This window comes from Rhododendron vialii, chromosome 9a, assembly GCF_030253575.1.
Source record: "Rhododendron vialii isolate Sample 1 chromosome 9a, ASM3025357v1".
Lineage (NCBI taxonomy): Eukaryota > Viridiplantae > Streptophyta > Magnoliopsida > Ericales > Ericaceae > Rhododendron > Rhododendron vialii.
In genome coordinates, this window is record NC_080565.1 from 23635203 (window position 1) to 23661485 (window position 26283).

At 39.0% G+C, this 26283-nt stretch overlaps 1 protein-coding gene across 1 annotated transcript; it reads right to left on the bottom strand.

Moving 5' to 3' along the window:
- Positions 1-1826: 1826 nt before the first annotated feature.
- LOC131300793 (RNA demethylase ALKBH10B) lies at positions 1827-11216 on the bottom strand. Its single transcript, XM_058326777.1, has 8 exons — positions 10100-11216; positions 8909-9034; positions 8599-8717; positions 8350-8467; positions 4418-4537; positions 3921-4033; positions 3679-3833; positions 1827-2725 (listed from the first exon to the last, which is right to left on the bottom strand). The coding sequence occupies exons 1-8, from the start codon at positions 10734-10736 to the stop codon at positions 2080-2082; spliced, it is 2034 nt and encodes a 677-aa protein (XP_058182760.1). The 5' UTR covers positions 10737-11216; the 3' UTR covers positions 1827-2079.
- Between the last annotated feature and the right edge of the window lie 15067 nt (positions 11217-26283).

Genomic DNA, 26283 nt, shown 5'->3' on the forward strand with positions numbered 1-26283 from the left:
AATTCTGCTTACTCCCTACTCCTAGCAATTAAATCCCACCATAACCACTCCACCTTACCTCATCTGGTTCATAGTTTTTGGCCTAATCTCACCTGGAACTTCATTTGGTCACTTCCTATCCCCCACAAGATCCAATTTTTCCTATGGCAATTAAGTCATGAATGTTTGCCAGTAGGGGGCCTCTTAGTCAGAAGAGGTTGGCAAGGGGCTTCTGTTTGCACTCTTTGCAAACATCACTCAGAGAGCCTTGTCCATCTGTTCCTCCAATGTGACTTTGTAAGACTTATTTGGCTCCAAATCACTCTATATCATTTTGGTTAGGCTGGTTACACCATATGGGCCACATTTTGTCACTTCACTGTAGGAGTTTTTTTTCAAAAATTTCGTGTATTCTTTGGTGTATCTGGTTGGCACGGAACAAGGCTGTTTTTGAGTCTATTTTTCCATCCCCCTCTCAATTCTCACTCATGCAAACCACCTCACTCAATCCATCAACCAAGCTTTTGCATCTCTGAAACCTTCCATATCTCCATCTCCACTCCTCTTCTTTAGAGATCTTTCTCCTAGAACTTCTAATCCTTCACATTCTGAAATGCATGCTTTTCATGTTACTCCATGTTTATGCAATTGTGATGATCCGGTTTTGGATATTTTTTGTGACCATACTTATAATATGCAGCGTAACAAATCTGGTGTGGGTATAACTTTTAAGGTTCAATCCAGGACCGTGGGCTCTATTTTCAGAAGTTCTTCCTCTCCAAAAGATTGCGCCTCTGTTCTCCCTTTAATTGAGGCAGTGAGTTGGGCTTTAAATAGAAATATGTTGCATATTCACATCCATACTAACGATTCATCTCTTTTTTACCAGCTGAGAAGCATTAAGGAGTTTCCAGCCATTGCAGCTCCAATGTTTTTTGATTTTTGCTTCCTTGTGCAGTCTGTTCATTTCTGCAGCTTATCCCTATGTGACCATAGCAGATTACATCAAGCATATTTTTTGGCTAAGTTTGCGGCATCTTCCAGGATTCATTCAGAAGTGGACACTTCTTATCCTTTTGATACCAGATGAGATATCAATCGTTCTTTTGCTTTGAAAGATTGTACCTTTTGATATGCTTGATGTATTCTTTTTTGTCTCTCTTAGCCTTGTGCTTTGGGTTGTAATGAACTATGGGATGTAATGACTCTTTTATCTATAAAGTTCTTCTTTATTGTCAAAAGAAAATATAAGAGGTTCAAATGGGTCTAAAATCCAACTTAAAGCATACCTCATCGAACATATTTCTTCAGGGAGTAACTCAAGGACTTTTTCCCTTGAGAACTTTCTAGGGAACTCTTACCTCAAATCTAATCAATCTTTTTAGCAAAAGTATGAACTCTTGACTTTTTAACTGTCAGCAACACTGGCAAACTCGAAAATTTATCAATCGAAATTTGTAGTTAGAATTAGAGATGTAGTTAGAATTAGAGATACTATCGGCCAACCAATTTACGTGACAAGAATTACAGGATTCGAGAACAGGTTGCACCAGCTTGATACCATCAAGAATTCCTAACTAATGCATGAGAACAGGTTCACGTTCGATGTCTCCCTTCACTATATTGGCTATATTGGAGCTTGTCTCCCTCCTTTTATCAGATCAGACCAGAAGGATGATGAACCCTAATCAGTTAGGCCTATTTGATCTTGAATAAGAGTACCTCTGAATGCCAATGACTTTGACAAAACAACTGGACCCACCAGATCTAGTGCCATGATAGATACGTTTCCAGTATAATCACTTCTCAGAATGTATTTCCAGTGACTCGCCCAAGGAGTTATACTGTGAGGCAGAATGAAGAGCTATAGTTTGACTGAAAATGAGTCCCTCATCTGGTATAATAAGGAGTTCATATCATATAATAAGACAACAAAAAGGGAACAGAAAGCAGAAGGGATTGTAACTGAGAGTTAAGTTACTCCCTTGGCCCACTGGTACTATGCTCAAAAGTTTCAAACTTTCGCCGCTCTTTACATTTTCTTCTAACTCGCTGCAGTTTGCAGCCTCCCCCACTCCCCTCTCCTCTCTCTCTGTACCTCTAAACAGTTCCACCTGGTTTGTTAGCCGCCTTCATGTCAGCACCGCTGGTTCCATCCACACTTCCATTGCACTCCTTCCGTGGCATCTTCCCATCTACTTGACCTTTCGGAGAAACACTACTACTACCATTTGGTTTCCCCAAGCCATTGTCTTTTTCCATAGAAACTGTCGTCTCCCCAGAAAAGCTTGTTTCGGAGGAATTACCCGAACCAGGTGGCGGAAGGAAAACTCCCGTGCCTGGAACTGGTGGGCGTGGCGGCGGAGGATGCCTCGGAGGTGGCACCACCGGCCATCCAGATGAGACCGGTGGCAAAGCAACCGGAGCAGGAAAAGACATGGGCGGGTTAACCGGAGCAGGCACAAAAAGTGGCTGGATGCCATTTGGAGCTGGCAGTACTCCGGTTGTTGGACCTGGCCCATAATGCTTTGGCCCAGGATGGCGGATGTGATTCGGGGACCTACTGGGAAGCGGGCCCCAGTGAGAGTTTGCTGCTACTGAAGCCGAAGGGAGACGGTGTCCATCACCAGCTGTGGTTTTCCTTGGCAGTGACTTCGTGAAGGTAACAAGTATTCGCTGCTTGCGGAGGGAGGGGATTGCGTGTCTGGCAAAATCAGCGGAATTTCCTTGCATAACTAGCAGTGATCTGCATTTTCACAGCTAGCATTAAATCAGGAAAATAAAAAAAGACCAAGATGCAGCAGATTCTAAGGTTGTTGGTTTGATTGTTCTTATAGTTTAAGTAATCATATGTAATCCTACTATAGATTAATTTTGAGGAGATTAAAATACCACATCCCAAGGTACTATATATCCCATGGAATTTAATAATAGTAGAAATTTTATTTTTTTTTGATAGGCAATAGTAGCAAAAGTTCTAACCAAACGTGGGATATATGGTCTCCCTAAATTTATAATCAAACCAATGCTTTAATCCAGGAAAACAAACGGGCCAACCAATGATCCAATCAATATGCTGACCCAAAGTAAGAGTCCCTGATTGACCAGAAATAGAACTGCACTTTGAACAACCTTTAAATCCTGCAACAAATTATTAGTGGAGTACTTCACATCATAGTTTAAATCGAAACATAACTACCGCGGGTTCTAGCACAAAAACCAGTCTTAAGAGGAACTCCTATAACATGTGATTAAACCCGGTTAAACCCAGCTTGTGTCATCTAACGTCACAGAAACTTAAAATGTATGAAGCAATTTTCGAGTAAGATTATGGTCTAGGGACCACCAAAACCTTCCAATGGAGTGGCCAGATTTTCTCACTAAATGTGATGGGAACTTAAAACGTATGAAGCAATTTTCGAGAAACATTTCCCAATAGGGACCTTCCAAACCTTCAAAACGGTGCCACTTTCTAACTTATATGATGCTATGAAGCTTCATTAGCTCCTTGAACTCTTCAGCTCTATAATTGCTTCAAATAAACATTGTAGGGTCTAGAACAACCAGATAAAAGTTTTGTTTGCATAGCATAATTCTCTTTTTTAGACTATAGCGTTTCTGAAACTTGTAGAAATTACTCTGAAGTCTTGTGGAATACCAAAACCTAACAAGACCAAAGAAGAGAGCGCAGAAGGTTACCCGGGTGCAAGAGAAAGCCTAAGAGAGCCTCTATAATCCCCAGGATGGTCCGTCGCCATTACTTTCCCGAAAGTCATGTCACATTCTGTCAAGAGTAGGAGAGAGACAGGCCTCCCAAACCATGATGGCCACATGTGTGGCTGCGAATGATCACCCTACAAACGAGAGCCACACTAATTAGGCCACCTTGCATTATGCATAATAGTTCGAAGCCATAAAGAGTAAAGACATGGCGGGCAAACCTCATTAAAGATATCGATAATACAAGAGTCTGGCTTAGCAGTCATAACTTGCATGCCGACTAAGCGGTCGATAACATCTTGAAGCACGCTAGGGATAGATTCTATTCTTCGATCTGTAAATTTCATCTCAAATAAAAACATTTATGATTAAGACAAAATATATAAGAATTTATTGACACATCCAAATGGGAAAAAGGTTCTTCGGCCCCGTTTGTTTGTCCAGAATAAAGCGTCAGATTGAACAATAAATCCAAGGCCCACAAACCTTGCATTTGGTTTCAATTTTTGCAGTCAAGATTAAGTATCCATCAGATATACATTCACAAGACTTGGTATATGCAATACCATATTCTCTTATTAGTCCTACAGGATATCATATGTAATGTTATCTCCCTTCACTGTTAGTCCGGCCAAACAATGGGTGCCTTCAATAATTTTACAATAAAGAGAGAGATATACAGAGAGATCTGCCAAAAAAAAAAAAATTTGGAACATGCCTTTGGTAGTCCAGACTGCATTTTCGTCTTCAGGAGGGGCATCTGCAATGGGGAGGCCCAACTGAATCATCTCTCTTCCATGACCCTTCATGGGTCTCTTTGAAACCACAAATGTTTGTCCTGCTTCTTGACAAACAAGACACAAGACTTAATGAGCACATGCAGAAACAACAGAAACTTTAGCTAAACACCACTTTACAGAGCTTGATAAACAAATTAAGCTGAATGATAATGTGGCCAAGGATTCAAGTTTCAAATAAGCATACAATTACAAATATCCCACAGTAGATTTGGAAAAGAGAATTACATCTTTCAACTGTGTATTGCATCCCTGTATAGATTATGCAGTTTTAGAACAACTTGGCATCATATGGCACATTAACAAACTATAATTCAAAATAATCTAAAAAATGTTTAAAAATATGTAACAGAAAAACACAGACATTCATTATTAAATAATAGAAAAAGGGAACAGTAACTAATACATGTCCACAAGATTGGTTGTTTGCTAGAACTCGGTCATAGGTCTATACTAAAAAATATAGTTTTGGAGTCGGGCAGAAATATGACAACCACATAATGACCCCAGAAAAGTAAATAATTGATAAATGATACAGAGCCAATTTGTTCATAGAAGAGATTGTCCTGTATTCCTTCGACGTCACTGTATTGTAGGAAATAATCTCTGGAACATAGTTTACATGATCAAACTTTGAGTTGCTCATTCTTGAATTAGGATCAAGAAAAAATATTTCAGCTTACAGGGGACGCCTAAACCAACCAACCAAACCGAGTCTTAAGTCTCCTCGACTGGGGTCCGCAACATGAACCGGTTTTCTCGTTGAGTGTTGTCGGGGGCTTCCTGTTCTGTGATATCCAAAAAACCAATATTATTTTGAACTACCACCTCTAAAGTCAATGTTGGCCTACCCAGCCTCTTAGTGCTACCATCTACTCTAACCATATCAATCCTTTTAAGTCTTTAACTATTGCATCGACTGATCTATGATACACATGTCCAAACAACTTAAATCTATTTTCTCTCATTTATCTTCCATCAGTGCTACCCCTACCCTTCTGTGAAAGTTTTCGTTTCTAATTTCATCTTGCAAAGTCTCATTGCACATCCATCTCAAAATTCTCATTCAGCTACACTCATCTTAGTCCCAAGCTGTTTCATAGTCGCCAACAGTCCATGCCATGTAACATGGCTGGCCTCATAGCTGTGCGGTAGACTCTCTCCTTCAACTTTGCAGGTCTCTTGTCTTACGTGAAAAAAACTAGAGACATCAGGAAAATAGAAATGAAAAACAAAGCTTCTTGTAACAGAAGATGATGTAGAAGCATCGCCAGGATCCTGCCCAAGGGCACACGCCAATCAACAGCATAAAATCAACAAAATGCTCCCTTGATATTTCACATCTTTTAGCATTTTGCTACCAACTCTCGCTCACAATATCATCAAAGTTAGGGAAGTTTTTTTTTTTTTTCCTTCACGTGTTTTACCAATCTTTCAGCTAGGACCTGTCATTATTATTATTATTTTTTGGGTAAATCAGAAATTCTACTGGCATTTATCATCCAGGAAATATACAGCAAATATCGAGATTTATTTGAATACAAATGATATTTTCAATAATTGAAACCTCAGGAGCAAGGAAAAAACGGACTGCCCAATTCCTCAGTTCATTGTGTAGTCTATAGACAGATAGAAATTGGGCTTGCACAAGCACATATCACTTCAGATGATCATTCTCACACAATAAATTGGGAGCAGCGATTAGGTTCTCATCAATCGTTATATATCAAACCATTCAGGTAATATGCACCAAAGAATTTCCTGATGCTGACTTCATAAAGTTGATTGTCATAAGCTAAATGGATCATGCCTCAAATGTTCTTTTTATTAGTACTAGAAGATATTTGGCATGTGATACAAGCAAAGAAAGCATCATTTTCCACCATACCCCAAGAACCTGCCTCTCCACTTGGCAAATCAGTTACCTAATTAAAGGACTTTGAAGTGAAGAGAGAAAAAAGGTTTCCTATGACCATGGGATGAGGTCATAGAAAAAACCAACATATTGTCTTCAAGAACCTTACACGCCCAAACCTTACATTTCCTCAAATTCTATTTTGCAAGACCTTAAAAGTTTGAGAAACAAATGCCCCATCCAGGTTTGCTTCTAGCAAGGTAAAACTATTCATATGTTTGGGTAGTTCATGAACTTCTTTGTCATCCCTGACCAAAGGATGCAAACAAAAGTTTAAAAATGAGACCAGAAAGAGATACTAAGTATCATTGTTTCTGTTATTATCAGCAGGAACTAGTGATGCAATACATAATCTTACAATGACGGTATTGTATTCTTTTGGAGGGAGATTAAGAAGTCAAGCCACACTCTAGGAATAATGACAAAACCAAGAATACCAAATAAAGGATTTGGAGGTCAGTTCTAATTTTCAGGACTATCCTAAAGAATGAAGTCTGGAACAACCATAATTTGTACTATCAGAAGCAACAAATAGCAAAAGGATCACCACAGGTTGCCAGGAAACACTGACTACCAAGCGATTTACGGTTTGGACGCACACTTTGAAACATGGTACACTTCATTCCAAAATAGTGTATTCAATTTGCTGACTAATTTCATATTTAATTCCTCAAAATTTAACCAAGAAAACAATCAACTGTGAAAACTAAAATCCACAGTTAGTGGAGTATTTCCATCACAATGTCAAACAAAATATCCGTACTTATCCTAGAATGTGAATTTACACGAGTTATTTGAATAACATACACTATACTATTGGATATATGATTGTTACAACAAACTGCTCTTCCGTAAGGAAACACCTTAAATCCTGATAGGGTAACCCATACAAGCCTACCCATATCAAACCACATCATCATGGTATGCAGCACACCATGTCCAATTTCCATTCCCATTCATCGTAATGAAATCATCCCTGCTTTAGTTGACTTATCACTTAAGATCAGTCCAATTTGATCCTTACAATCATTTTGGGGCTTTGGAGGGAAAGTAAGAACTAAGAAGTCAACCCACATACCACCATTCGCTCCAGTTTAAATGGTTAATAACTCAATATCATGACTTATTCTAAAAGAAGTAGTATAACAAGAAGCAGCGATATAATTTCAGTAATAGAAATAGTCAACAATGATGGGACACGAGAAAAATGAAATAGTGTCCACGTAAACACCCCTGCTTGCATGAGCATACACATGCGCGTACAGGCTCACAGATTCTTAGTTTCTTGCAAGTTCTATGACTTATGAATCACTTACAGCATACTTATCCCAGCTACAATAGAAAGACTTCATTAAGAGCTTGCCCCACAAAAGTTTAATAATTATTACAAAACTAGTACACAAGTCTTGGGGCAGCCACTAATAGCCAATTAGTATTGAGTTGGATGTTTTGACATGGTATCAGAGCTAGAATTTCAAATGTTTTTGGACAAGACACAAGATCCTCTATTTCATTAGTAATTGAGCCCCATTGTTTGTGCCACAAGTGCACTTTGATTCATTGTGATCCCTATGTTTTGGATCCTGTTTACCTTAGCATGTGAGACAGAGAGTGTGGAGGCTACGCACGCGAAAAGAGTTAAGATCTTGGCCCAGGTCGGTCAAGTAATACCTCAAAACTAGTATAAAAGTCTGGGCGGCCTCTCCACTCCAAGCAAATTGTTTTGAGTTGGATGCTTTACCAGGCTCTAGCTCTACCACATAGAACTTTATGTAAACTAATACAATTAGAATCCATCATAAAAGTCAAACCACAGAAAGCCTTCTAAGCTGAAACATATGCATAATTGCCTCCTGGGGGTGTTTGTTATAAAAAGATGGTTCTTATCACGGAACATAACAGAAACTGAAATTTCCAAAGAATTCATTTTGAACTTGCCTTGAAACTGCCCTTTTTTCCCTGCAGCTCTCAAATCATTGACCAACGAAACAAGTTTCGAAACTTCTGATACATCTACCAGTTCTTCATACAGTTTCATTCCATCAAGCACATTAACCTATACATAAAAGCTGGTACATTAGAAGAAGAAACAAAATGAGGACTTCCACTGTCCCATCAAAGTATAAGACACTGCTACTAAAGAATAAAGGGTTTCCTGTATAATTGAATAAGAGAAATGATTATTACCGCCTTTCCATCAAATATCTCTGTGCCAACAAACGTTCTTGGACTAATGGTGAGGTCCTTCTTCTCGTGTTGAGTTTGAACAGAACAGAAATCATCCTCCACAGGCACATTGCAAGAACCTTTAAGAGAGACAGAGAGTTTCAATGTTAACGAGATGCCATTCCTTGTACAAGCCATATCAAGGAAAGGAGAAAGCAGGAAGTGGCAAAAGAAATAACATTCTCAAGAAAATGGCATAACAAGAGTTCGATGCGGATCAAAACATTGAACAAGTTCAAAATATTAGAAAATAAATTAAAAAAAGAGTAACCTTTAGAGTCTGATGCGCATCCCTCCTCAAGCTCCTCCATCTCTAGTTCTGAATGACCAGATGATGTTCCTTGTGAGTTGCCAGAACTTTTGATGCTGCAATCTTCTTCGGGTTTTTCAACCACATCTGCTCCAGCACAAAAACTCTCAATGTCAATGTTGCAGCGCAATTTCTCTAAAGGACAAGGCATCGTACTAAGGGTTCGTTCCACTAACTAAAACACTACAATGTCTCAAATAAGTACTTATTTTTTGAATTAAAGGTGATGTGTGAAGCGGGAAATAAGTACTTAGAAAATAAGAACCTTAGCGGAACGGAGCCTAATTGTCTATGCCTGCTTTAACAATTTCACATATAAAGAGACCAAAAGCATCAACGGCCTACAATAATGCAAGGCATAGAAGAACATTTGTTTGTTGATGCAAATTAATGAAACTTTATCCTGCATGTATGGGTACAGTGTACACATGCGCCATTTTAGTATCACATTAAGCTATGTTTACACATGCACCACTTTAGTCTCACATTTAAGCCCAATCCAAGGTTTTCAAGGCCAAAATAACTAGTTAATAAGATGTGGCATGTGTTCTTGTTTTCAGGGTTCCATTATCCACGAGTTAATCATAACTCAGAGCTTCACATGCATCTTAATTGACACCCAAAACACTTTTCAAACTAAAAGTTGTGTGGAAAATCAGAACCTCCTTGAACAAATGCAAAGCTTGCAGAACCTTTGTATGCACCTTAACCGAAAACCCAAAAAAAAAAAGAGAGTTCCAAATAAACTTCTACGACATGCAGCACAATGCTATGACATGTGTGAAGATCTGCAAACTTTAATATTTACACATAAATTATCCACATTCTCTTGAACTTACACACAGACATTGTGATTTGTGACCCACATCTAAATTCCGAAGACCACCTATTAGTTAAATTCTTATACAATAGTTGAAGTTTCATATCCTTCCAAACCCACCATTAAAGGAACTTAGCATATATAGCATATATGTCATTATGCTCCATTAGTGAAATGCAATGGGCCTCTTGGCTATAAACGGAATGCAATTCACGAGTCCCAAAAAATTCCAAACGACCACCAATTATAAACTACAAAACTCCCCAGTCATAAACAAACTAATGCCAATGATTAATGAACCCCAAGGAATACCAAAGCATCAATTTCTTTACCTTTCTTAACCTCCGCAATTGCCACAACACCCTTATCACCGAAATCCACTCCTTCTCCCCCCTCCTTCTCACCAACCCTGTCCCCTCTCACCGGACCCCCGAAACTATTCCCAGAAGCATTGGCATCATAACTCTGATACTCCGCTGCGTTCGAATTATTAAACCCTCCCTTAACAAACTCAGCCCTACCAGGCCCTCCTTGCCTGGGCCCAAACCCAGATCTCCTAAACTCCTTCCCCGGCACGGGCACCTTCACCCCCGGTTCCGAAAACCGGTTCTGCTGCCGCCTCCACGCCACCTGTTGCAGCGCGTACATAACCTCGGCAACAGAAAAGTACTGCTGCATATGGAGAACAGGGCTCCAGTTGCACCTTCTCTGCTGCACGCACCCGATGACCCAGTCGTACTCCCCGGGGTCCCCCACCAGCCTCAGGTGGTGGCACAGGGAGTCGATCATCGCGTTGGCGGCCGCGAACTCCCCGCGCAGCCACGAGATGAACCCGTCCCGCTCGTCGGTGTACCACTGTCGGTGGTGGTGGTGGTGGTGGAGGATCTCTCCGCCGCCACCGCCAGCCCCGCCGTTCCCTGGGTACTGCATTTTGTCGGATAAAACCACATTTCCCGATGGCATTGCCATGAGATATTTTAGAATTGTTGTGTATAGCTAAATTACAGTAGAAATAGCTAGCTCATTCCTGGATCTAACCCACAAAGATCAAGAATCAAATCGCTCAAAACCACCAAAATTCAGAAATAAATCACCGGAAAAAGACTGGTACGGTGTGACTATATGTGTATAGATGTGATTTGCAATGTGTGTGTGTGAGAGTATGCCGTGCGGAAGTGAGATGGGAAAGGAGGGGGTTTATGGGGCAAAATTGAGGAGGGGTGCAATTGTTTTCAGATCTGTGAAGTGAGTTGGGAGAGGAGGGTTGTGTTGGTGACGTAAAGATGAGGAATTCAGTGGGATTGTGAAGATCTATGGGTCTAGGGTGAAAATGGGAATGTAGAGAGTGGCGGTGAAAATGGCTTATTGAGCACGCATATCGTATAAGGTCGTAAATGGTGGCTCTCTCTTTCCTCTCATAAAAGGATTTTCTCACTCCCCTCTCTCTCTCTACTAAACTCTCAGCGGACCAGCACCAGCAGAGGAATATTCTACTGCATGCAGGGATATTTGGGTAATTTGGGTGATGGTTTTGGGGGAGATTTATTTTTTATTTTTTATCAGCAAAAAGTGTAGGAGGGGGCGACCAGCGTAGCAACTCCTCTAGGCATGACCATAAGGGCTTCCTACCCGCTGTAAAATATTTTGTTCGAGCCATAGCTAGTGTTCAAGAGGACAAGTCGTCACCACAGCACCCCACTTAGGTACAAGTAGGTATAAGTGTTTACCCCCACACCCCATTGCCACTGGCAAAACTAGAAACTGAGTCTCACCTGGAGATGAAGGGCACTCTACCTACTAGGCTACCACCTTCGGTAGTGGAGAGATTCTATTTGCACCCATTTTATTTTCTTTCGGTCTTACTAACATCCGCTGTTAGGTGATAATAAGTTCGGATACCAATGCAAATTCCTTAGATATCAACACATTTTTTACACATTTTTTTCAAAGATAAAAAAAATGTGTTTCGGATACATTATGTTCATGATAAAAATATTTCGATTTAGCACTTAATGACATCCGATTGAGCTGATTTTTAGCATAATAGTTCTACTTAATGGGCTCTACGAAGTGAACGTTTCCGATAATCGAAGTGAGATCGGAGCAGACCCAGTTATTGTGGAACAACATGTCACGCCCTCAATTTTCAACATAAATAAATAATTCATTTCAATAAATGATCCTCGCACAAAATATATATTATACCCAAAAGAGAATTTTCAAAAGATTATTTACAAACCAAGTTTCTCAAATTTAAACATTTACAACATTGGCACCACGGCCCGAATTCCATAGCTAGTTAAAAGAGTAAAATTTAGAAGTTACATAATATCTGAAATTAAAAAGCTTCAAATAAATTTGCAATTTCATCTTTCCAAGAGATCATACAAAAGACGATGAAATCACTTCTCGGCGGCTTTCAAAAGAGATGAGATCAAGCATGCACACCATGCACTTCGCGTCAAGGTCTTCGAGATATACCTGAAAATAATAGGTTGAGCTACACTAGCCCAGTAGAAATTTCTGTACTCAAGCTATATGTAAATGCGATGAAACATGCAATAAGAGTGAATGATTTTCAATGAATGATCGAAAGTACAAAAGGCACAATAAACCGACGAACAACGACTACAGAATTCAATACGTCTTATAGATATGCCCAGCCATTTATACATCAATCTAAAGGTAGCATTAAACACATATCAATCAAAATGACAACGACAATTTCTCAAACCAATCCAAGTCTCCTCAAATGAATGCCACACTTGACTTTCTCATCCTTTACCATTTACCATCAAGCCTTTTTTCATAAAAGAAAACATTTCTTTTTATTTTCAAAATAATTTTGAGAAATACTCTCAACCTCAACGGGTCAAGCTCCGTTGATTCGAGTTTGAATAGCCGAAGTCCGTTGATTCTGCGAATACCGAAAACCGTTGATTCGCTCAAAAATAGCCGGAGGATTTTAATATAAATCCTTTTCAAAAAAAGACAAGTTCCTTTCTTTTCAAATCCTTAGTAGAGTCAGTTATTTATCTCTTTCTTTAACGGTCATCATCTCAAGCAGCAAACAGTTCAAGTAACAACGTATACTTCTGACATCAACTTCAACATTCTTCATTTTATGAGAAATTCAACTGTGTTACCACTCCATGCGTGACAGTGAACTCTCTTTCTACCCGGGTTTCCGCCTTACCACACCTTGCGTAACGGGCCCTCTAGAGTCTCTGCATTACAACACCTTGCGTTGCAGGACCCTCAATTCAAAATTCACAACTCACATAAACACATAAGCATTAACAATCTGAATACAATGAGACAACACTTCCCAAGGTCACATGCTTTCATTCATCATCATTCAATGTATTATAAACTCATAAACATGTCCTTTTGTACATCATTAAATACCTTAGGTTCACGTTATCCCTCAAAATCTATCACGACGCCTTATGTCACGTACCGAACCTAAAAATGACTCTACAACACATCATCCGCTAGATTCTAAACGAGAATCTTATAGATTAGGTGCCAAAAGAACCTAGGAAGGTCAATAAAACGAAGCACGAGGATACGAGTTACTCTATTCTCATCTGGACCGCTAGGAAAACCCCATCGACCAACGATGTACCCTACGATATACTTTATGGCCTACGGTACTCAATAACGCCTCCATAGTACATTTCTCAATTCACCAATCATCACGTCATTTAACAATGCTTAACAAGTCTATATCGATCATTAAGACGTACCACAACATCTACTTTAATCAACCGAAAGCATAAAATAATGTACGAGTATCCTAACTATTTAATTCTACACCTTTCTAAGCTACGACGAGGGCCCAAAATGATCGATTGGTCAATGAACCTTTCGAGGTACGAACAATCAAGTTTGGAAGTGATTTGAAGCTATTCAAAAGGTGTTTGAAGTGTTCGGGGTTCAAACGGGCACGAGAAGAAACAAATGAACCAAATCTGTCCGGAACAGAAGAGAGGTATTGATACCCCTGATTGAGGTATCAATACCTGGCCAGAGTCTGGTCCAGAGGAGAGTGGGGTATCGATACCCCTTTTGAGGGTATCAATACCACGGAGTTTTTCTGCTGATTTTCAGCTTTTCAACAACGAAACTCCAACAATAAACAACGAACCAAGCACGATCAAAGCACATAATCAGCCCATAAACACATAGAGAGAGTAAGAAATCCCTACCTCAAGTGATTTGAACGAGACCCAAGCGATTGATCGAAGTCCAAGCGATTTCTAGACTTCCAAAGCTCCGAAATTGACCAAGAACTTCCCTCCAAGCTTGACCCACGAAATTTTGAGCTCGAGAACGCGATTGGAGGGCCGAAGGGTGGTTGATCCTTGAGGTTCTTGAGGTCTTGAAGGAGTTTTGAGTGAGAGGAGAGTAGATGGAGAAGTTTCGGATGAAAGAGAGAGAGAGAGGGACGGTAGAGAGAGAGAAATGAGGAGATGAAAATTAATCTCCTACAATACATACACCCCCTATATATACTTCCATATCTTTAAATCACACACTCACTCCCTCAAGTTTCAATTTCCTCATTTCAATCCCTAATTCAAATAACCACCAAATAAACCGTATTCTCCTAATTAGCCAATTAATAAACATTTCAAATGATAATAAATAAAAAAATTACGGGTCTCTACACCCTACCCTCCTTAAAGAAATTTCGTCCTCGAAATTTACTAAACCAAGTCCAACCAAACACGCAACACATCAACATACTCTAATCGTAACACCATCCATCATATAATAATTCAATAACTATCAAAATCTATGTCAAATATTCATATCAATCAACCACAACAAACTCGAATATTAATTTCTTTCTAACTTCGCCTCCCCTTTCTCATGTAAACTCGCGCTAACGGCATTGGTTTGCTTCTCAACACTTGACTACGCAAATTTAGGCTACATATTGGATTCTCACTATGGGACACATCGGCTTTTAACTCAAGGTTGGACCTCTCTAACTCGTGCAATGATTCGGCTAGTACGTACTTAATATCCGTATTTACAACGCATCACAAATACTCAAAAGTTTTCAGTGTCACTTCTAAACGGTACGCTATTTCTAAGCTTCCCTTTATTGCGAAATTTCTATATACGACTATCTATCCATGCATAATGATCTTACCTCTAAATGTAACCCGATAGTCCAATTGACTTCCCGAGACCTCCATCTAGAAGGGGCGGTGATCAAGCGCCTCTTCTAACTAGATTTCATCGGTTGTCGCCTGGGCATCCAAAAGACACACACGGTACCCGACACTTGCCCTATCTTTCTAGCGGTGAACGCTTCCATTTCCGCCCAAAACGAGACTAACTCCAACGCAGTAACACTTTATGAAACACCCAATTTCTCCTCGAATGACTATGGATGACGATGACAGTTGACGTAATCCTTTGGTCGACCTCATGCGGTTAGCAATCTCTGACGAATTTCCTTGATCTGCTTGGTCATTCTCTCTCGAGCTTTCAAATATCATTGGTGAATATATTTCATCGTACCCCTTAATATTAAATCTAGCAAGCCTAGAACACGTGCCAATTCTTCTAAAAGTCTCACCAAATTCTCGCTTCGGGTTGGGTCATTCTAAGTCATAAGAAGAATTAGATTGTTATCTCATATAAAAAGAGCAAGCTTCAAAACTCAAACCACGTCAATCAAGAATTCAAAGAACAACAACGAGGTATCCGGAATTCAAAGAACACAAGGAATTTTTTTTAAAATGATTGGGCAACGAACTCAAAGTACCATTCTATGATAATTCGAGAAATATTGAAATGATCACTCATAACCTTCCTATCGCTTTACAAATCAACGGAGTCAACGAATAACGTTATGTCAAATGAAAGATTTCGATACAGAGGACAAGCACAAAGCAATGAGACAAATCCCTCGTAAACTAATTGATCTAAATCAAAAATTTGTCCAGTACTAGAGATGAGCAAAACTTCCAACAAATTGAGACTGAGCATTACAGAATGAACCATTATATGCCTTCCGAGTTGAGGAACCACAACAGAGTCGAATGGCACTGAGGGCAACTATCATAAGTGATTTCGAATTGAATGGAACCAACAAATAGATATTGAGAAATATGCCACCGCAAGATTTGGTTTAAATTCTGACATGAGCGTTGGTATAGGATTATACATCCCAACGAATATACTGGTGGCTGCAACAGGGAAACTCAAACCAACTAAATAGGTCTAGGCTAACAAACAGATACAAGGTGGGTATGGGCCATAGTAGCAACAAGTCTGAATTTAACGACACCAAAGAATTTGTATGTCATAAAGTATGAGACCACAGATTGGGTTTATTAGATTAAAGTTTGCAACAAGAAAAGAAACTTACATAGGATAACAGCTACAAGCCAACGACGAAACTAGTAGTCACAACAGGAGGATCTAAGTTGACCATGAAAACTTTATCTCAAACAAGGTAATACTAACAATAAGACTTTGAATGGAAAATGAGGAGCATTCATCGTCATTGATAGCAAATGAGGCACGGGACACTTTGCCATAAGAATTCGATTGTTCCCAAGAAATGCTAAGAATGATTTGGTGATAAATAACTCAAATGTCAAGAGCTGTAACAGGTCAACAATACGACAAACTTACGGGAAAACAGATTACGATACAATTCCAACTAGATTTCAGCTAGGCCAACGGAAAAATAAATAAATAAGGAAACGACTCTCACGGAATCACGTTCGAATATCACCAACTAGCATGGACTTAACCAACCTCTTCCCAAATCAGATAAATCATCAATATACGTAAACTAAAGAGGCCCAAGACAACACATCAATTTGGAATGACTAACGAATGAGTCGAGCAATAAAGGAAAGAAGATACCTCAAACAAAACGTTTCTGAGAAATAAAAAGTAGTAGGAGGTGGTAACTTAGCGGGGAAACTGCATCTGTTGTCGTTTGGGTGTACGTTCATGCAGCTGCACTGAGCTTGACTCTCCATGTACTCCGGATCCCCGGGAACAATTTCTCGCAAAGTGGCCAAGCTTGCGGCAGACATAACAAAGCCTATTAAACTGTGAAACTCCCTGATTCTCGGATAAAGTAGGCGGTCCAAGATTAACCTTGTTTTGCGATAGCTGATTTGGTTCCCTCTGCCTTTTCCTCTCTTGCTTTTGAAAATTCCCTGGCGACGTACCCATTCTAACGGTCGGTTGCTTTTGTGTATTCGGAAGTTGTAGCTGGTTAACAATCTGTGGACAGTTTCTCGTGAAATGGTCAAGCTTCCCGCAAGTAAAACAAGATCTTGGGCACCACGGGCATTGAGCTCGAATGTGACCAGTCTGACCACAACGGTGACACACAATCTGACGCTTGAGGAGAGTTCCCAACGTCCCGGTGTGAGAAGGTGGCTTAAGGCCCTGCTGGCTCTAAATAGAGTGACTTGGTCCCCTCGGTTTCTTTCCTCTTGAACTCTGAACACTCCCAGAAGATGAGCTCGCGCTAACGACTCGATATCTAGTTTCCCCCACATTCGCACCCCTCTGCGCGTTCTCTAGAATTTCAACACCCTTTACACACTCAACGATCTCAGGGAACATTGCCTCATCTCTAACACGCTGATTCACCTCATTCTCCTCGTATGCACTACGACCTTGGTGATCATGATTCCCGATCTCACTCCTCCTAACTTCACGACTCGAAGACATCTTACTATAAGGGCATAAGAAAGAAAGTTATCAGCATTAATCGTATCGCTATATGATGCAAGTTTTCGACCTTCCCAACATGGGTTAAAAAATCTCTACTGTATTCTACCGCAATGTAAATGCAATGTCACATCAACGTACTGACCCATTCATGCAAGCACACATATGGTTTTGAAAATCCATGCAACGATTTTTTTTTTGAACCCATGAGACTGAAAGTCTCCCCACGGTCTCAAAGTATTCTAAACCAATTGCTCTGATACCAATTTGTCACGCCCTCAATTTTCAACATAAATAAATAATCTATTTCAATAAATGATCCTCGCACAATATATATATTATACCCAAAAGAGAATTTTCAAAAGATTATTTACAAACCAAGTTTCCCAAATTTAAACATTTACAACATTGGCACCACGGCCCGAATTCCATAGCTAGTTAAAAGAGTAAAATTTAGAGGTTACATAATATCTGAAATTAAAAGACTTCAAATAAATTTACAATTTCATCTTTCCAAGAGATCATACAAAAGACGATGAAATCACTTCTCGGCGGCTTTCAAAAGAGATGAGATCAAGCATGCACACCATGCACTTCGCGTCAAGGTCTTTGAGATATACCTGAAAATGATAGGTTGAGCTACACTAGCCCAGTAGAAATTTCTGTACTCAAGCTATATGTAAATGCGATGAAACATGCAATAAGAGTGAATGATTTTCAATGAATGATCGAAAGTACAAAAGGCACAATAAACCGACGAACAACGACTACGGAATTCAATACGTCTTATAGATATGCCCAGCCATTTATACATCAATCTAGAGGTAGCATTAAACACATATCAATCAAAATGACAACGACAATTTCTCAAACCAATTCAAGTCTTCTCAAATGAATGCCACACTTGACTTTCTCATCCTTTACCATTTACCATCAAGCCTCTTTTCATAAAAGAAAACATTTTTTTTTATTTTCAAAATAATTTTGAGAAATACTCTCGACCTCAACGGGTCAAGCTCCGTTGATTCGAGTTTGAATAGCCGGAGTCCGTTGATTCTGCGCAAGAATATCGAAAACCGTTGATTCGCTCAAGAATAGCCGGAGGATTTTTTAATATAAATCCTTTTTCAAAAAAAGACAAGTTCCTTTCTTTTCAAATCCTTAGTAGAGTCAGTTGTTTATCTCTTTCTTTAACGGTCATCATCTCAAGCAGCAAACAGTTCAAGTAACAACGTATACTTCTGACATCAACTTCAACATTCTTCATTTTATGAGAAATTCAACTGTGTTACCACCCCATGCGTGACAGTGAACTCTCTTTCTACCCGGGTTTCCGCCTTACCACACCTTGCGTAACGGGCCCTCTAAAGTCTCTGCATTACAACACCTTGCGTTGCAGGACCCTCAATTCAAAATTCACAACTCACATAAACACATAAGCATTAACAATCTGAATACAATGAGACAACACTTCCCAAGGTCACATGCTTTCATTCATCATCATTCAATGTATTATAAACTCATAAACATGTCCTTTTGTACATCATTAAATACCTTAGGTTCACGTTATCCCTCAAAGTCTATCACGACGCCTTATGTCACGTACCGAACCCAAAAATGACTCTACAACACATCATCCGCTAGATTCTAAATGAGAATCTTATAGATTAGGTGCCAAAAGAACCTAGGAAGGTCAACAAAACGAAGCACGAGGATACGAGTTACTCTATTCTCATCTGGACCGCTAGGAAAACCCCCATCAACCAACGATGTACCCTACGATATACTTTATGGCCTACGGTACTCAATAACGCCTCCATAGTACATTTCTCAATTCACCAATCATCACGTCATTTAACAATGCTTAACAAGTCTATATCGATCATTAAGACGTACCACAACATCTACTTTAATCAACCGAAAGTATAAAATAATGTACGAGTATCCTAACTATTTAATTCTACACCTTTCTAAGCTACGACGAGGGCCCAAAATGATCGATTGGTCAATGAACCTTTCAAGGTACGAACAATCAAGTTTGGAAGTGATTTGAAGCTATTCAAAAGGTGTTTGAAGTGTTCGGGGTTCAAACGAGCACGAGAAGAAACAAATGAACCAAATCTGTCCGGAACAGAAGAGAGGTATTGATACCCTTGATCGAGGTATCAATACCTGGCCAGAGTCTGGTCCAGAGGAGAGTGGGGTATCGATACCCCTTTTGAGGGTATCAATACCACAGAGTTTTTCTGTTGATTTTCAGCTTTTCAACAACGAAACTCCAACAACAAACAACGAACCAAGCACGATCAAAGCACATAATCAGCCCATAAACACATAGAGAGAGTAAGAAATCCCTACCTCAAGTGATTTGAACGAGACCCAAGCGATTGATCGAAGTCCAAGCGATTTCTAGACTTCCAAAGCTCCGAAATTGACCAAGAACTTCCCTCCAAGCTTGACCCACGAAATTTTGAGCCCGAGAACGCGATTGGAGGGCCGAAAGGTGGTTGATCCTTGAAGTTCTTGAGGTCTTGGAGGAGTTTTGAGTGAGAGGAGAGGAGAGGGAGAAGTTTCGGATGAGAGAGAGAGAGGGACGGTAGAGAGAGAGATGAGGAGATGAAAATTAATCTCCTACATTACATACACCCCCTATATATACGCCCATATCTTTAAATCACACACTCACTCCCTCAAGTTTCAATTTCCTCATTTCAATCCCTAATTCAAATAACCACCAAATAAACCGTATTCTCCTAATTAGCCAATTAATAAACATTTCAAATGATAATAAATAAAAAAATATGGATCTCTACACAACACGGTGTTGTCCTTTTGAGGGACAACACCAACCCCCAGTTCCTTTAAAACACAACTCCATACATATGAGTTCATGTGTTTCGAGCGATTTCGAGAACAATTTTGTTCAAAATTGTGTTTGGAAATCGTGTTTGTAGATTTTCTGTTTTTCTGTATGCGCACACACCAAAAACAAGACTATTTTGTTCAACCTTGTAATTCGAGGAATAGTTACTCGTTTTTGTGCCGGTTGTTTGAACAAAAGACAAGAGAAGATGGATGATGAGATAGCACAAGGATTCGTAAGGGGGTGTGGTGACAGAGAAGGGACTTAAGAGTATGAGCAATGCTACGAAAACAAACGTCCGTGCACCGATTCATGCACAAACGTGTCTGGAACCGCCCAATGCGTGTGGATCCCATGCGATAAACATGAGGCTCACAAACATAGAACGGATCCATATGTTTTTGGGTCTGGATATGTGCACGAACGTTTGTGTCTGTAGCATTTGGTTAGTCTATTTAGTTTCAATCGGCAAGGATTAGGGATAGTCGAAGAAGCCGAGAAGATGGAAGAACCAATAACGGGTGAAGAAAAGCTATTGGCAAGAGGAAAAAGGAGGAGGGGGCATAGTAAAAGAATATGACAATAGGTTGAATACCATGTGCAAATATTAGTTCCAAACACACCAAAATCAACTTTGTTAAAAACCAAGATTTGCAAGTGCAGTGCAGTCGGTGTCTCCCTTATACTCTCATGCACATGGGTATGGTTCGATCTCTATAAGCATCCGTCCCCCTCCCCAAGTCCCCTAGGATAGAGTATATTATGTTTAACGAATGACAAAAAAAAAAACACCAAGATTTCTTGAACAAAATTACCAAAAAGGACAAGAACTCTAAACTTGCACACACCCCCTATTGGAGGCGAGGGAGCTGTCGTCCCTTTAAGGGGCATCAGCCTGCTGTCCCAGTCTTGCTTCAATGATCGGACTTGCTCCGGTCTTGCTTCAATGATCGAAAACGTTCATTTCATAGAGTTCGTCAAGTAGAACAAGTGTACCCAAAATTAACTAAATCGGTTATCATTAAGTGCCTTATCGGAATAATTTTATCTTGAAAAGAATGGATCCAAAACACTAGATCAAATTCACTGGAACCCATTATTGGCAAGTTATATGTGTTCAGATCAGACACTTAATGATATTCGATCGAGCTAATTTTTAGTATACTTGTTCTACTTGACGAACTCTACGAAGTAAACGTTACCGATTATCGGAGCGAGACTAGAGCGAGCCCCGCTCGACCAAGATGCTGCCTCTTAAAGGGACAGCAGCTCCCCCGCCTCCCCCTATCCAGCCCTAGCCCTACAAAAACTTTGTAACCTCCTCCCCATTCTCACACCAACCCTCCGGCACGTTAGACACCCTTAAGATTGACAAAATTAGAGTTTTGTGATCCACACACTCACTAGTCACTATATAACATGCATGTTGTCGTATTCTTTTGGGGTTAGAAGAAAATGAAACGTAATTACTTGTTATCCTAACTTTTTGCTTAAAAGAAACCTAATATTTTGGGGTGAGTTCAAACTAATATGATAAGAGTTTAGTTCCGGTTAGGGCTGTCCACACACCCGACCCACCCGACCATCCGACCCGACCCGACCCGAAAATAGACCCAACGGACGGTTCAGATCGGATGGATCGGTCGGATTCGGGTCCAAAATCGAAGATTTTTCCAGATGTCGGTCGGGTCTCGGATACACCTGATTATTTTCTAAACCGACCGACCCGACCGACAATTTAGTATAAAAAGGTAAAAAAAAAGAACTACAGCTGGGCCTCAGCTGTAACAGCTGTTCTCCTCCGTCCCTTCTCCTCCTATTCTCCTGCACCTAAACTTGAAAGGCGAAAGCACAACCAGTGCCTCCCGTCTCTCACGCTCCTGTCTCTCTCCCGCCCGTCTCTCTCTCCCTCCCATCTCTCTCTCTCCCTCTCTCTCTCCATCTCTCTTTGCATCGCCGACGGTTGCAGCTCGATCTCCATCATCACCGGCTTCAGTCTTCACGATCTTCGACCTCTGAAACCGACGAAGCCAGGAAAGTGGAAACCCATTTCTTTGTACTTTCGTAGGTAATTTCGTAGATTTTCGAATATTATGTAACCAATTTCGTTTGTAATCAGTGAAGAATTTCTGTTTTATCTCTGTAATCTGTAATAAAATGTTCAAATCCCATCTCTTTCTCTCTGTAATCGATTGTAATGGACAAGGTCTCTCTCTCCCTGCTTCGATCTGTTTGTGTTTGATTCTTTGCAGCGATCTGTTTGGGTTCCAACCAAACCCGACCAACCCGACCGAACCCGACAAATTCAATCCGAGTGAATTTCGGTCGGAGCCCGATGAGAATTTCGGTCGGGCTCGGGTGGCCATTTACCCAATCCGACTAAAGTCGGGTCGGGTCCAACCCGACCCGAATCCGACCAAAACCGACCGATGGACAGCCCTAGTTCCGGTGAGGATAGTAAACCTAAATCTTTGTTGCTTACAATAAAAAGTAGAGGGGAGGGAGAAAAAGAGTTGAGGTGGTTTTGGATTAAAAAGTTAAGAGCGACTTTTTTTTTTGTTCTTTATTCAAATTGTTTTAGCATTTGTTAGTTTTGCGTCAAATTTTTGCACAAACCCTTGCGCAAAGGGTCAACATCGGGGATTTGACTTATTGATTCGCCTGGACAAGAGGAATTGAAAAGGTAAAAAAAATAAAAATAGTTGATCGAAATTGATAATCTTTTTTAAAGAGACAAAAAAAATAAGTCAACTTTTGTCTTTTTTAAAATTTATGAGTTTTGATTAAAAAAATCACTTTTTCGATTCCTCTTGTCGAGACGAATCAATAAGTCACAAAAGTTTGATGTTAAACTAACAAATACGAAAACAATTTGAATAAAGACAAAAAAAAAAAGTCACTCTTAACTTTTTGAGCCAAAACCACCCTTTTCACCACATATTTTATTTCTAAGAAACAAATTTTAAGATAGAAAGTTCCTAAATAAAGGGAAAATGGGTATGCAGATACAGAATTGCTCCCCCGTTTTATTTTCACAAATGAATATCCAGAAAGAAATAAATTATCGTCACATTTTTACCATATAATGTTTAATTAATTTGCTTCCTTTCACTTTTTGATTGTATTTTAATGAAGAAGAAAGGAATGGAAGAGCATCCTAGCTAGTCCTATGGGACATCAGAAAGTCTAGGATCACGGACCACCCCCACTCGGTCCACCACATAGGCCACCGTATACCGTGTGGGGTCCATTTTAAATTATATAAAAATATAAATAAATTATAAATAAATTATTTATGGGGCCCTGTAAAAAATCAACTCCAACATGTAACGATAGGTTTGTTTTCTAAATTTGTAGAGGCAAAACTGCTCATTCACCCCTACGAATTCAGAAAACATATCTATCGATATCCGTTGGAGCTGATTTTTTTCAAGGCCCCACAATAAATATTTTAAAATTTATGAATATTTTTTTGTATTTTTTCACATTTCCTCTGTAGTTACCCGTGAATCGTCTCAGCCTGCCAATAAATCATTTGAATCAGGGACGGATCCAAGAATATAGTCTAGTAGAGGCACCAATTAATCATAATGGCGAAAATTAACTTATTTAGTCAACCACAGTAAATCATACAAAATTAAGGCATGCATTACTAACTACACAAATTTATAACGCGTACTTCAAGTTAAATTAGGTAAAAATGAGCACGAAATCTCAGAAAAAATTTTTAAAGTATGTTTTAAATGAATATCAAACAAGTTTTAAAATGATCGAGCTAGTTTTGTGTTAATGACTTTATTTTAAAATATTTCTTCCAGACGGTTAAAAATAAAGAGAATTAAGAAAGAATAGGCCCAAATAGACAAACAGCTCGTAAAGCAATAAGTATAAATACATCATATGATGAAATTCAGACATAAAACTAATTCTATATGTGTTTTTTCGAAATATATACAAGTGTGTATGTTTATATATTATCACACTTTCATAATTATGCTAATTTATACCAAAATTATTTTTCAAAATATTTTAATTTCGAGTGGGGTTATACCAAAATTATTTTTGAAGTACTTTAATTTCGAGTGGAAGCACGTGTTCGAGTGGGGGCGCGTGCCCCCGCATGCCCCCACTTCGGTCCGTTCCTAATTTGAATACCATAATTGGGAACTAGAGTAGGTCCCATACGGTGTGCGGTGGATAAGTGCGCTGGTCCTAGCATGGTATATAGAGGATTGGTAATTAGTTGACCGATGTTACTCCTCATAAATTATTGGAAACAACAAGAAAAGCCGGTCGACGTTAGGTTACGAATTTATGAAATGTCCAAAAGGGAAATGACTAAGGCTTCATTCCAGAAACCTTCTTAAAAAATAAGCAGCTTATTTCACTTTTTCAAACTCAAAAATAATGTAAATGAAAAATAAGCAGCTTAATTTTTTTTGCACTGCATAAAGGATCTTGATGGGATCTATCAAACAAGATCCATATTGGTAGGAAAATTATTTGTGTAAACACATTATTTTTGAGCTTGAAATTGCCTTCTTAAAAAATAAGTACTTATTTTGAGAGCCTAAGAGCATCCGCAATGTAATAATCAAAAGTGAATAATCAAAACTTGACACGTCAGCTTTTGATTATTCATTTAGAGGGTTGCCTATGTTAGCAATGTGAAGTCTCACATTGTTACTTTTGATTATTCAAATGCCTAAATTTGATTTTTGGTTAGGAGGTTGCTAACTTTGATTATTACAATATGAGCACTTTTTTAAGCACACTTTTTTAACTTTAGCAATCTTTTGATTTTGATTATTACATTATGGATGCTCTAAAAAGGTTTATATTTTTGATAATCGGGTAGCTTACTGACAAATCGACTTATATTAAAAAAAATTAAAATAATAATCAAACAAACCTTTAGTAATCCCAAAAAAATATCAAAGGTGTCTTGAATTTGAACTGCAGAGGGATATCGTGCTCAGAGTAATTTCAACTCATCTCCAAAACTTAAAAATGGAGAATAGATGTGACATATTGAGATAAGTTTATATAATTTATTCCTTTTTGTCTTCACTTTTTGTACTTGTTGGGAGTATCTTGGCGGGATCCATCGTCCTTTTGGGTCTCCAAATATGGAGACACTTTTTATTTTGGAGACCAAATCTCTAAAAAATACCATCGGGCCCTCCAAAATATTCTCAAAAAGTGAAAAAAAATTAGGAATAAATTACAAAAAATTTCTTCAATATGTCACATCTATTTTCTATATTAAAGTTTTGGAGATGGGTTGGAGTTGCTTTGAGTAACGGATACATATGGAGAGTCTGACTCCTTTTTCAATTCCTATGGAAATTGAGACCAATTTATCTTAGATTGTGACAAGTGGCACCTAACTCATCCCAAGGTCAGAATTAAATTATTAATTAAAATGTTTTCCCACCTCTAATTTTAATAAAAAATTGGTTTTAGGTTCATTGTGTGAATTTTATAAACCCATAAGTCCACCTATTAGTTTTGTAATTTATCAAATCCAATTTAAAAAGTTCATAGTAGAATACCCTAGGCTTTAGGCACTTTCATAGGGTTTTAAGGTGTATTTTTCTATTATAGGGTAGGGTAGGGTACCCTAGGATTTAGACATTTTTTTATTATAGGATTTTAGGGTGCTCTTTCCTATTATAATGTTTTAGTGGTTTAGGCATTTTTATAGAGTTTAAAGTTTTAGGCACTTTCATAGGATATTATAGGATGACACTTCCATAGGGTAACCTAACGTGTAGACTTGTAGGCTTATGAAATCTCTATAGTGGACCTATCATTAAATCTCCCTTAAATTTACCTCAAGTGATGTTTTAGGCTTTGTTCCGCAACCTTAAATAAGCCCTTATTTTTTAAGAAGGTAATTTCAAGCTAAAAAATAATGTGTTTACGCAA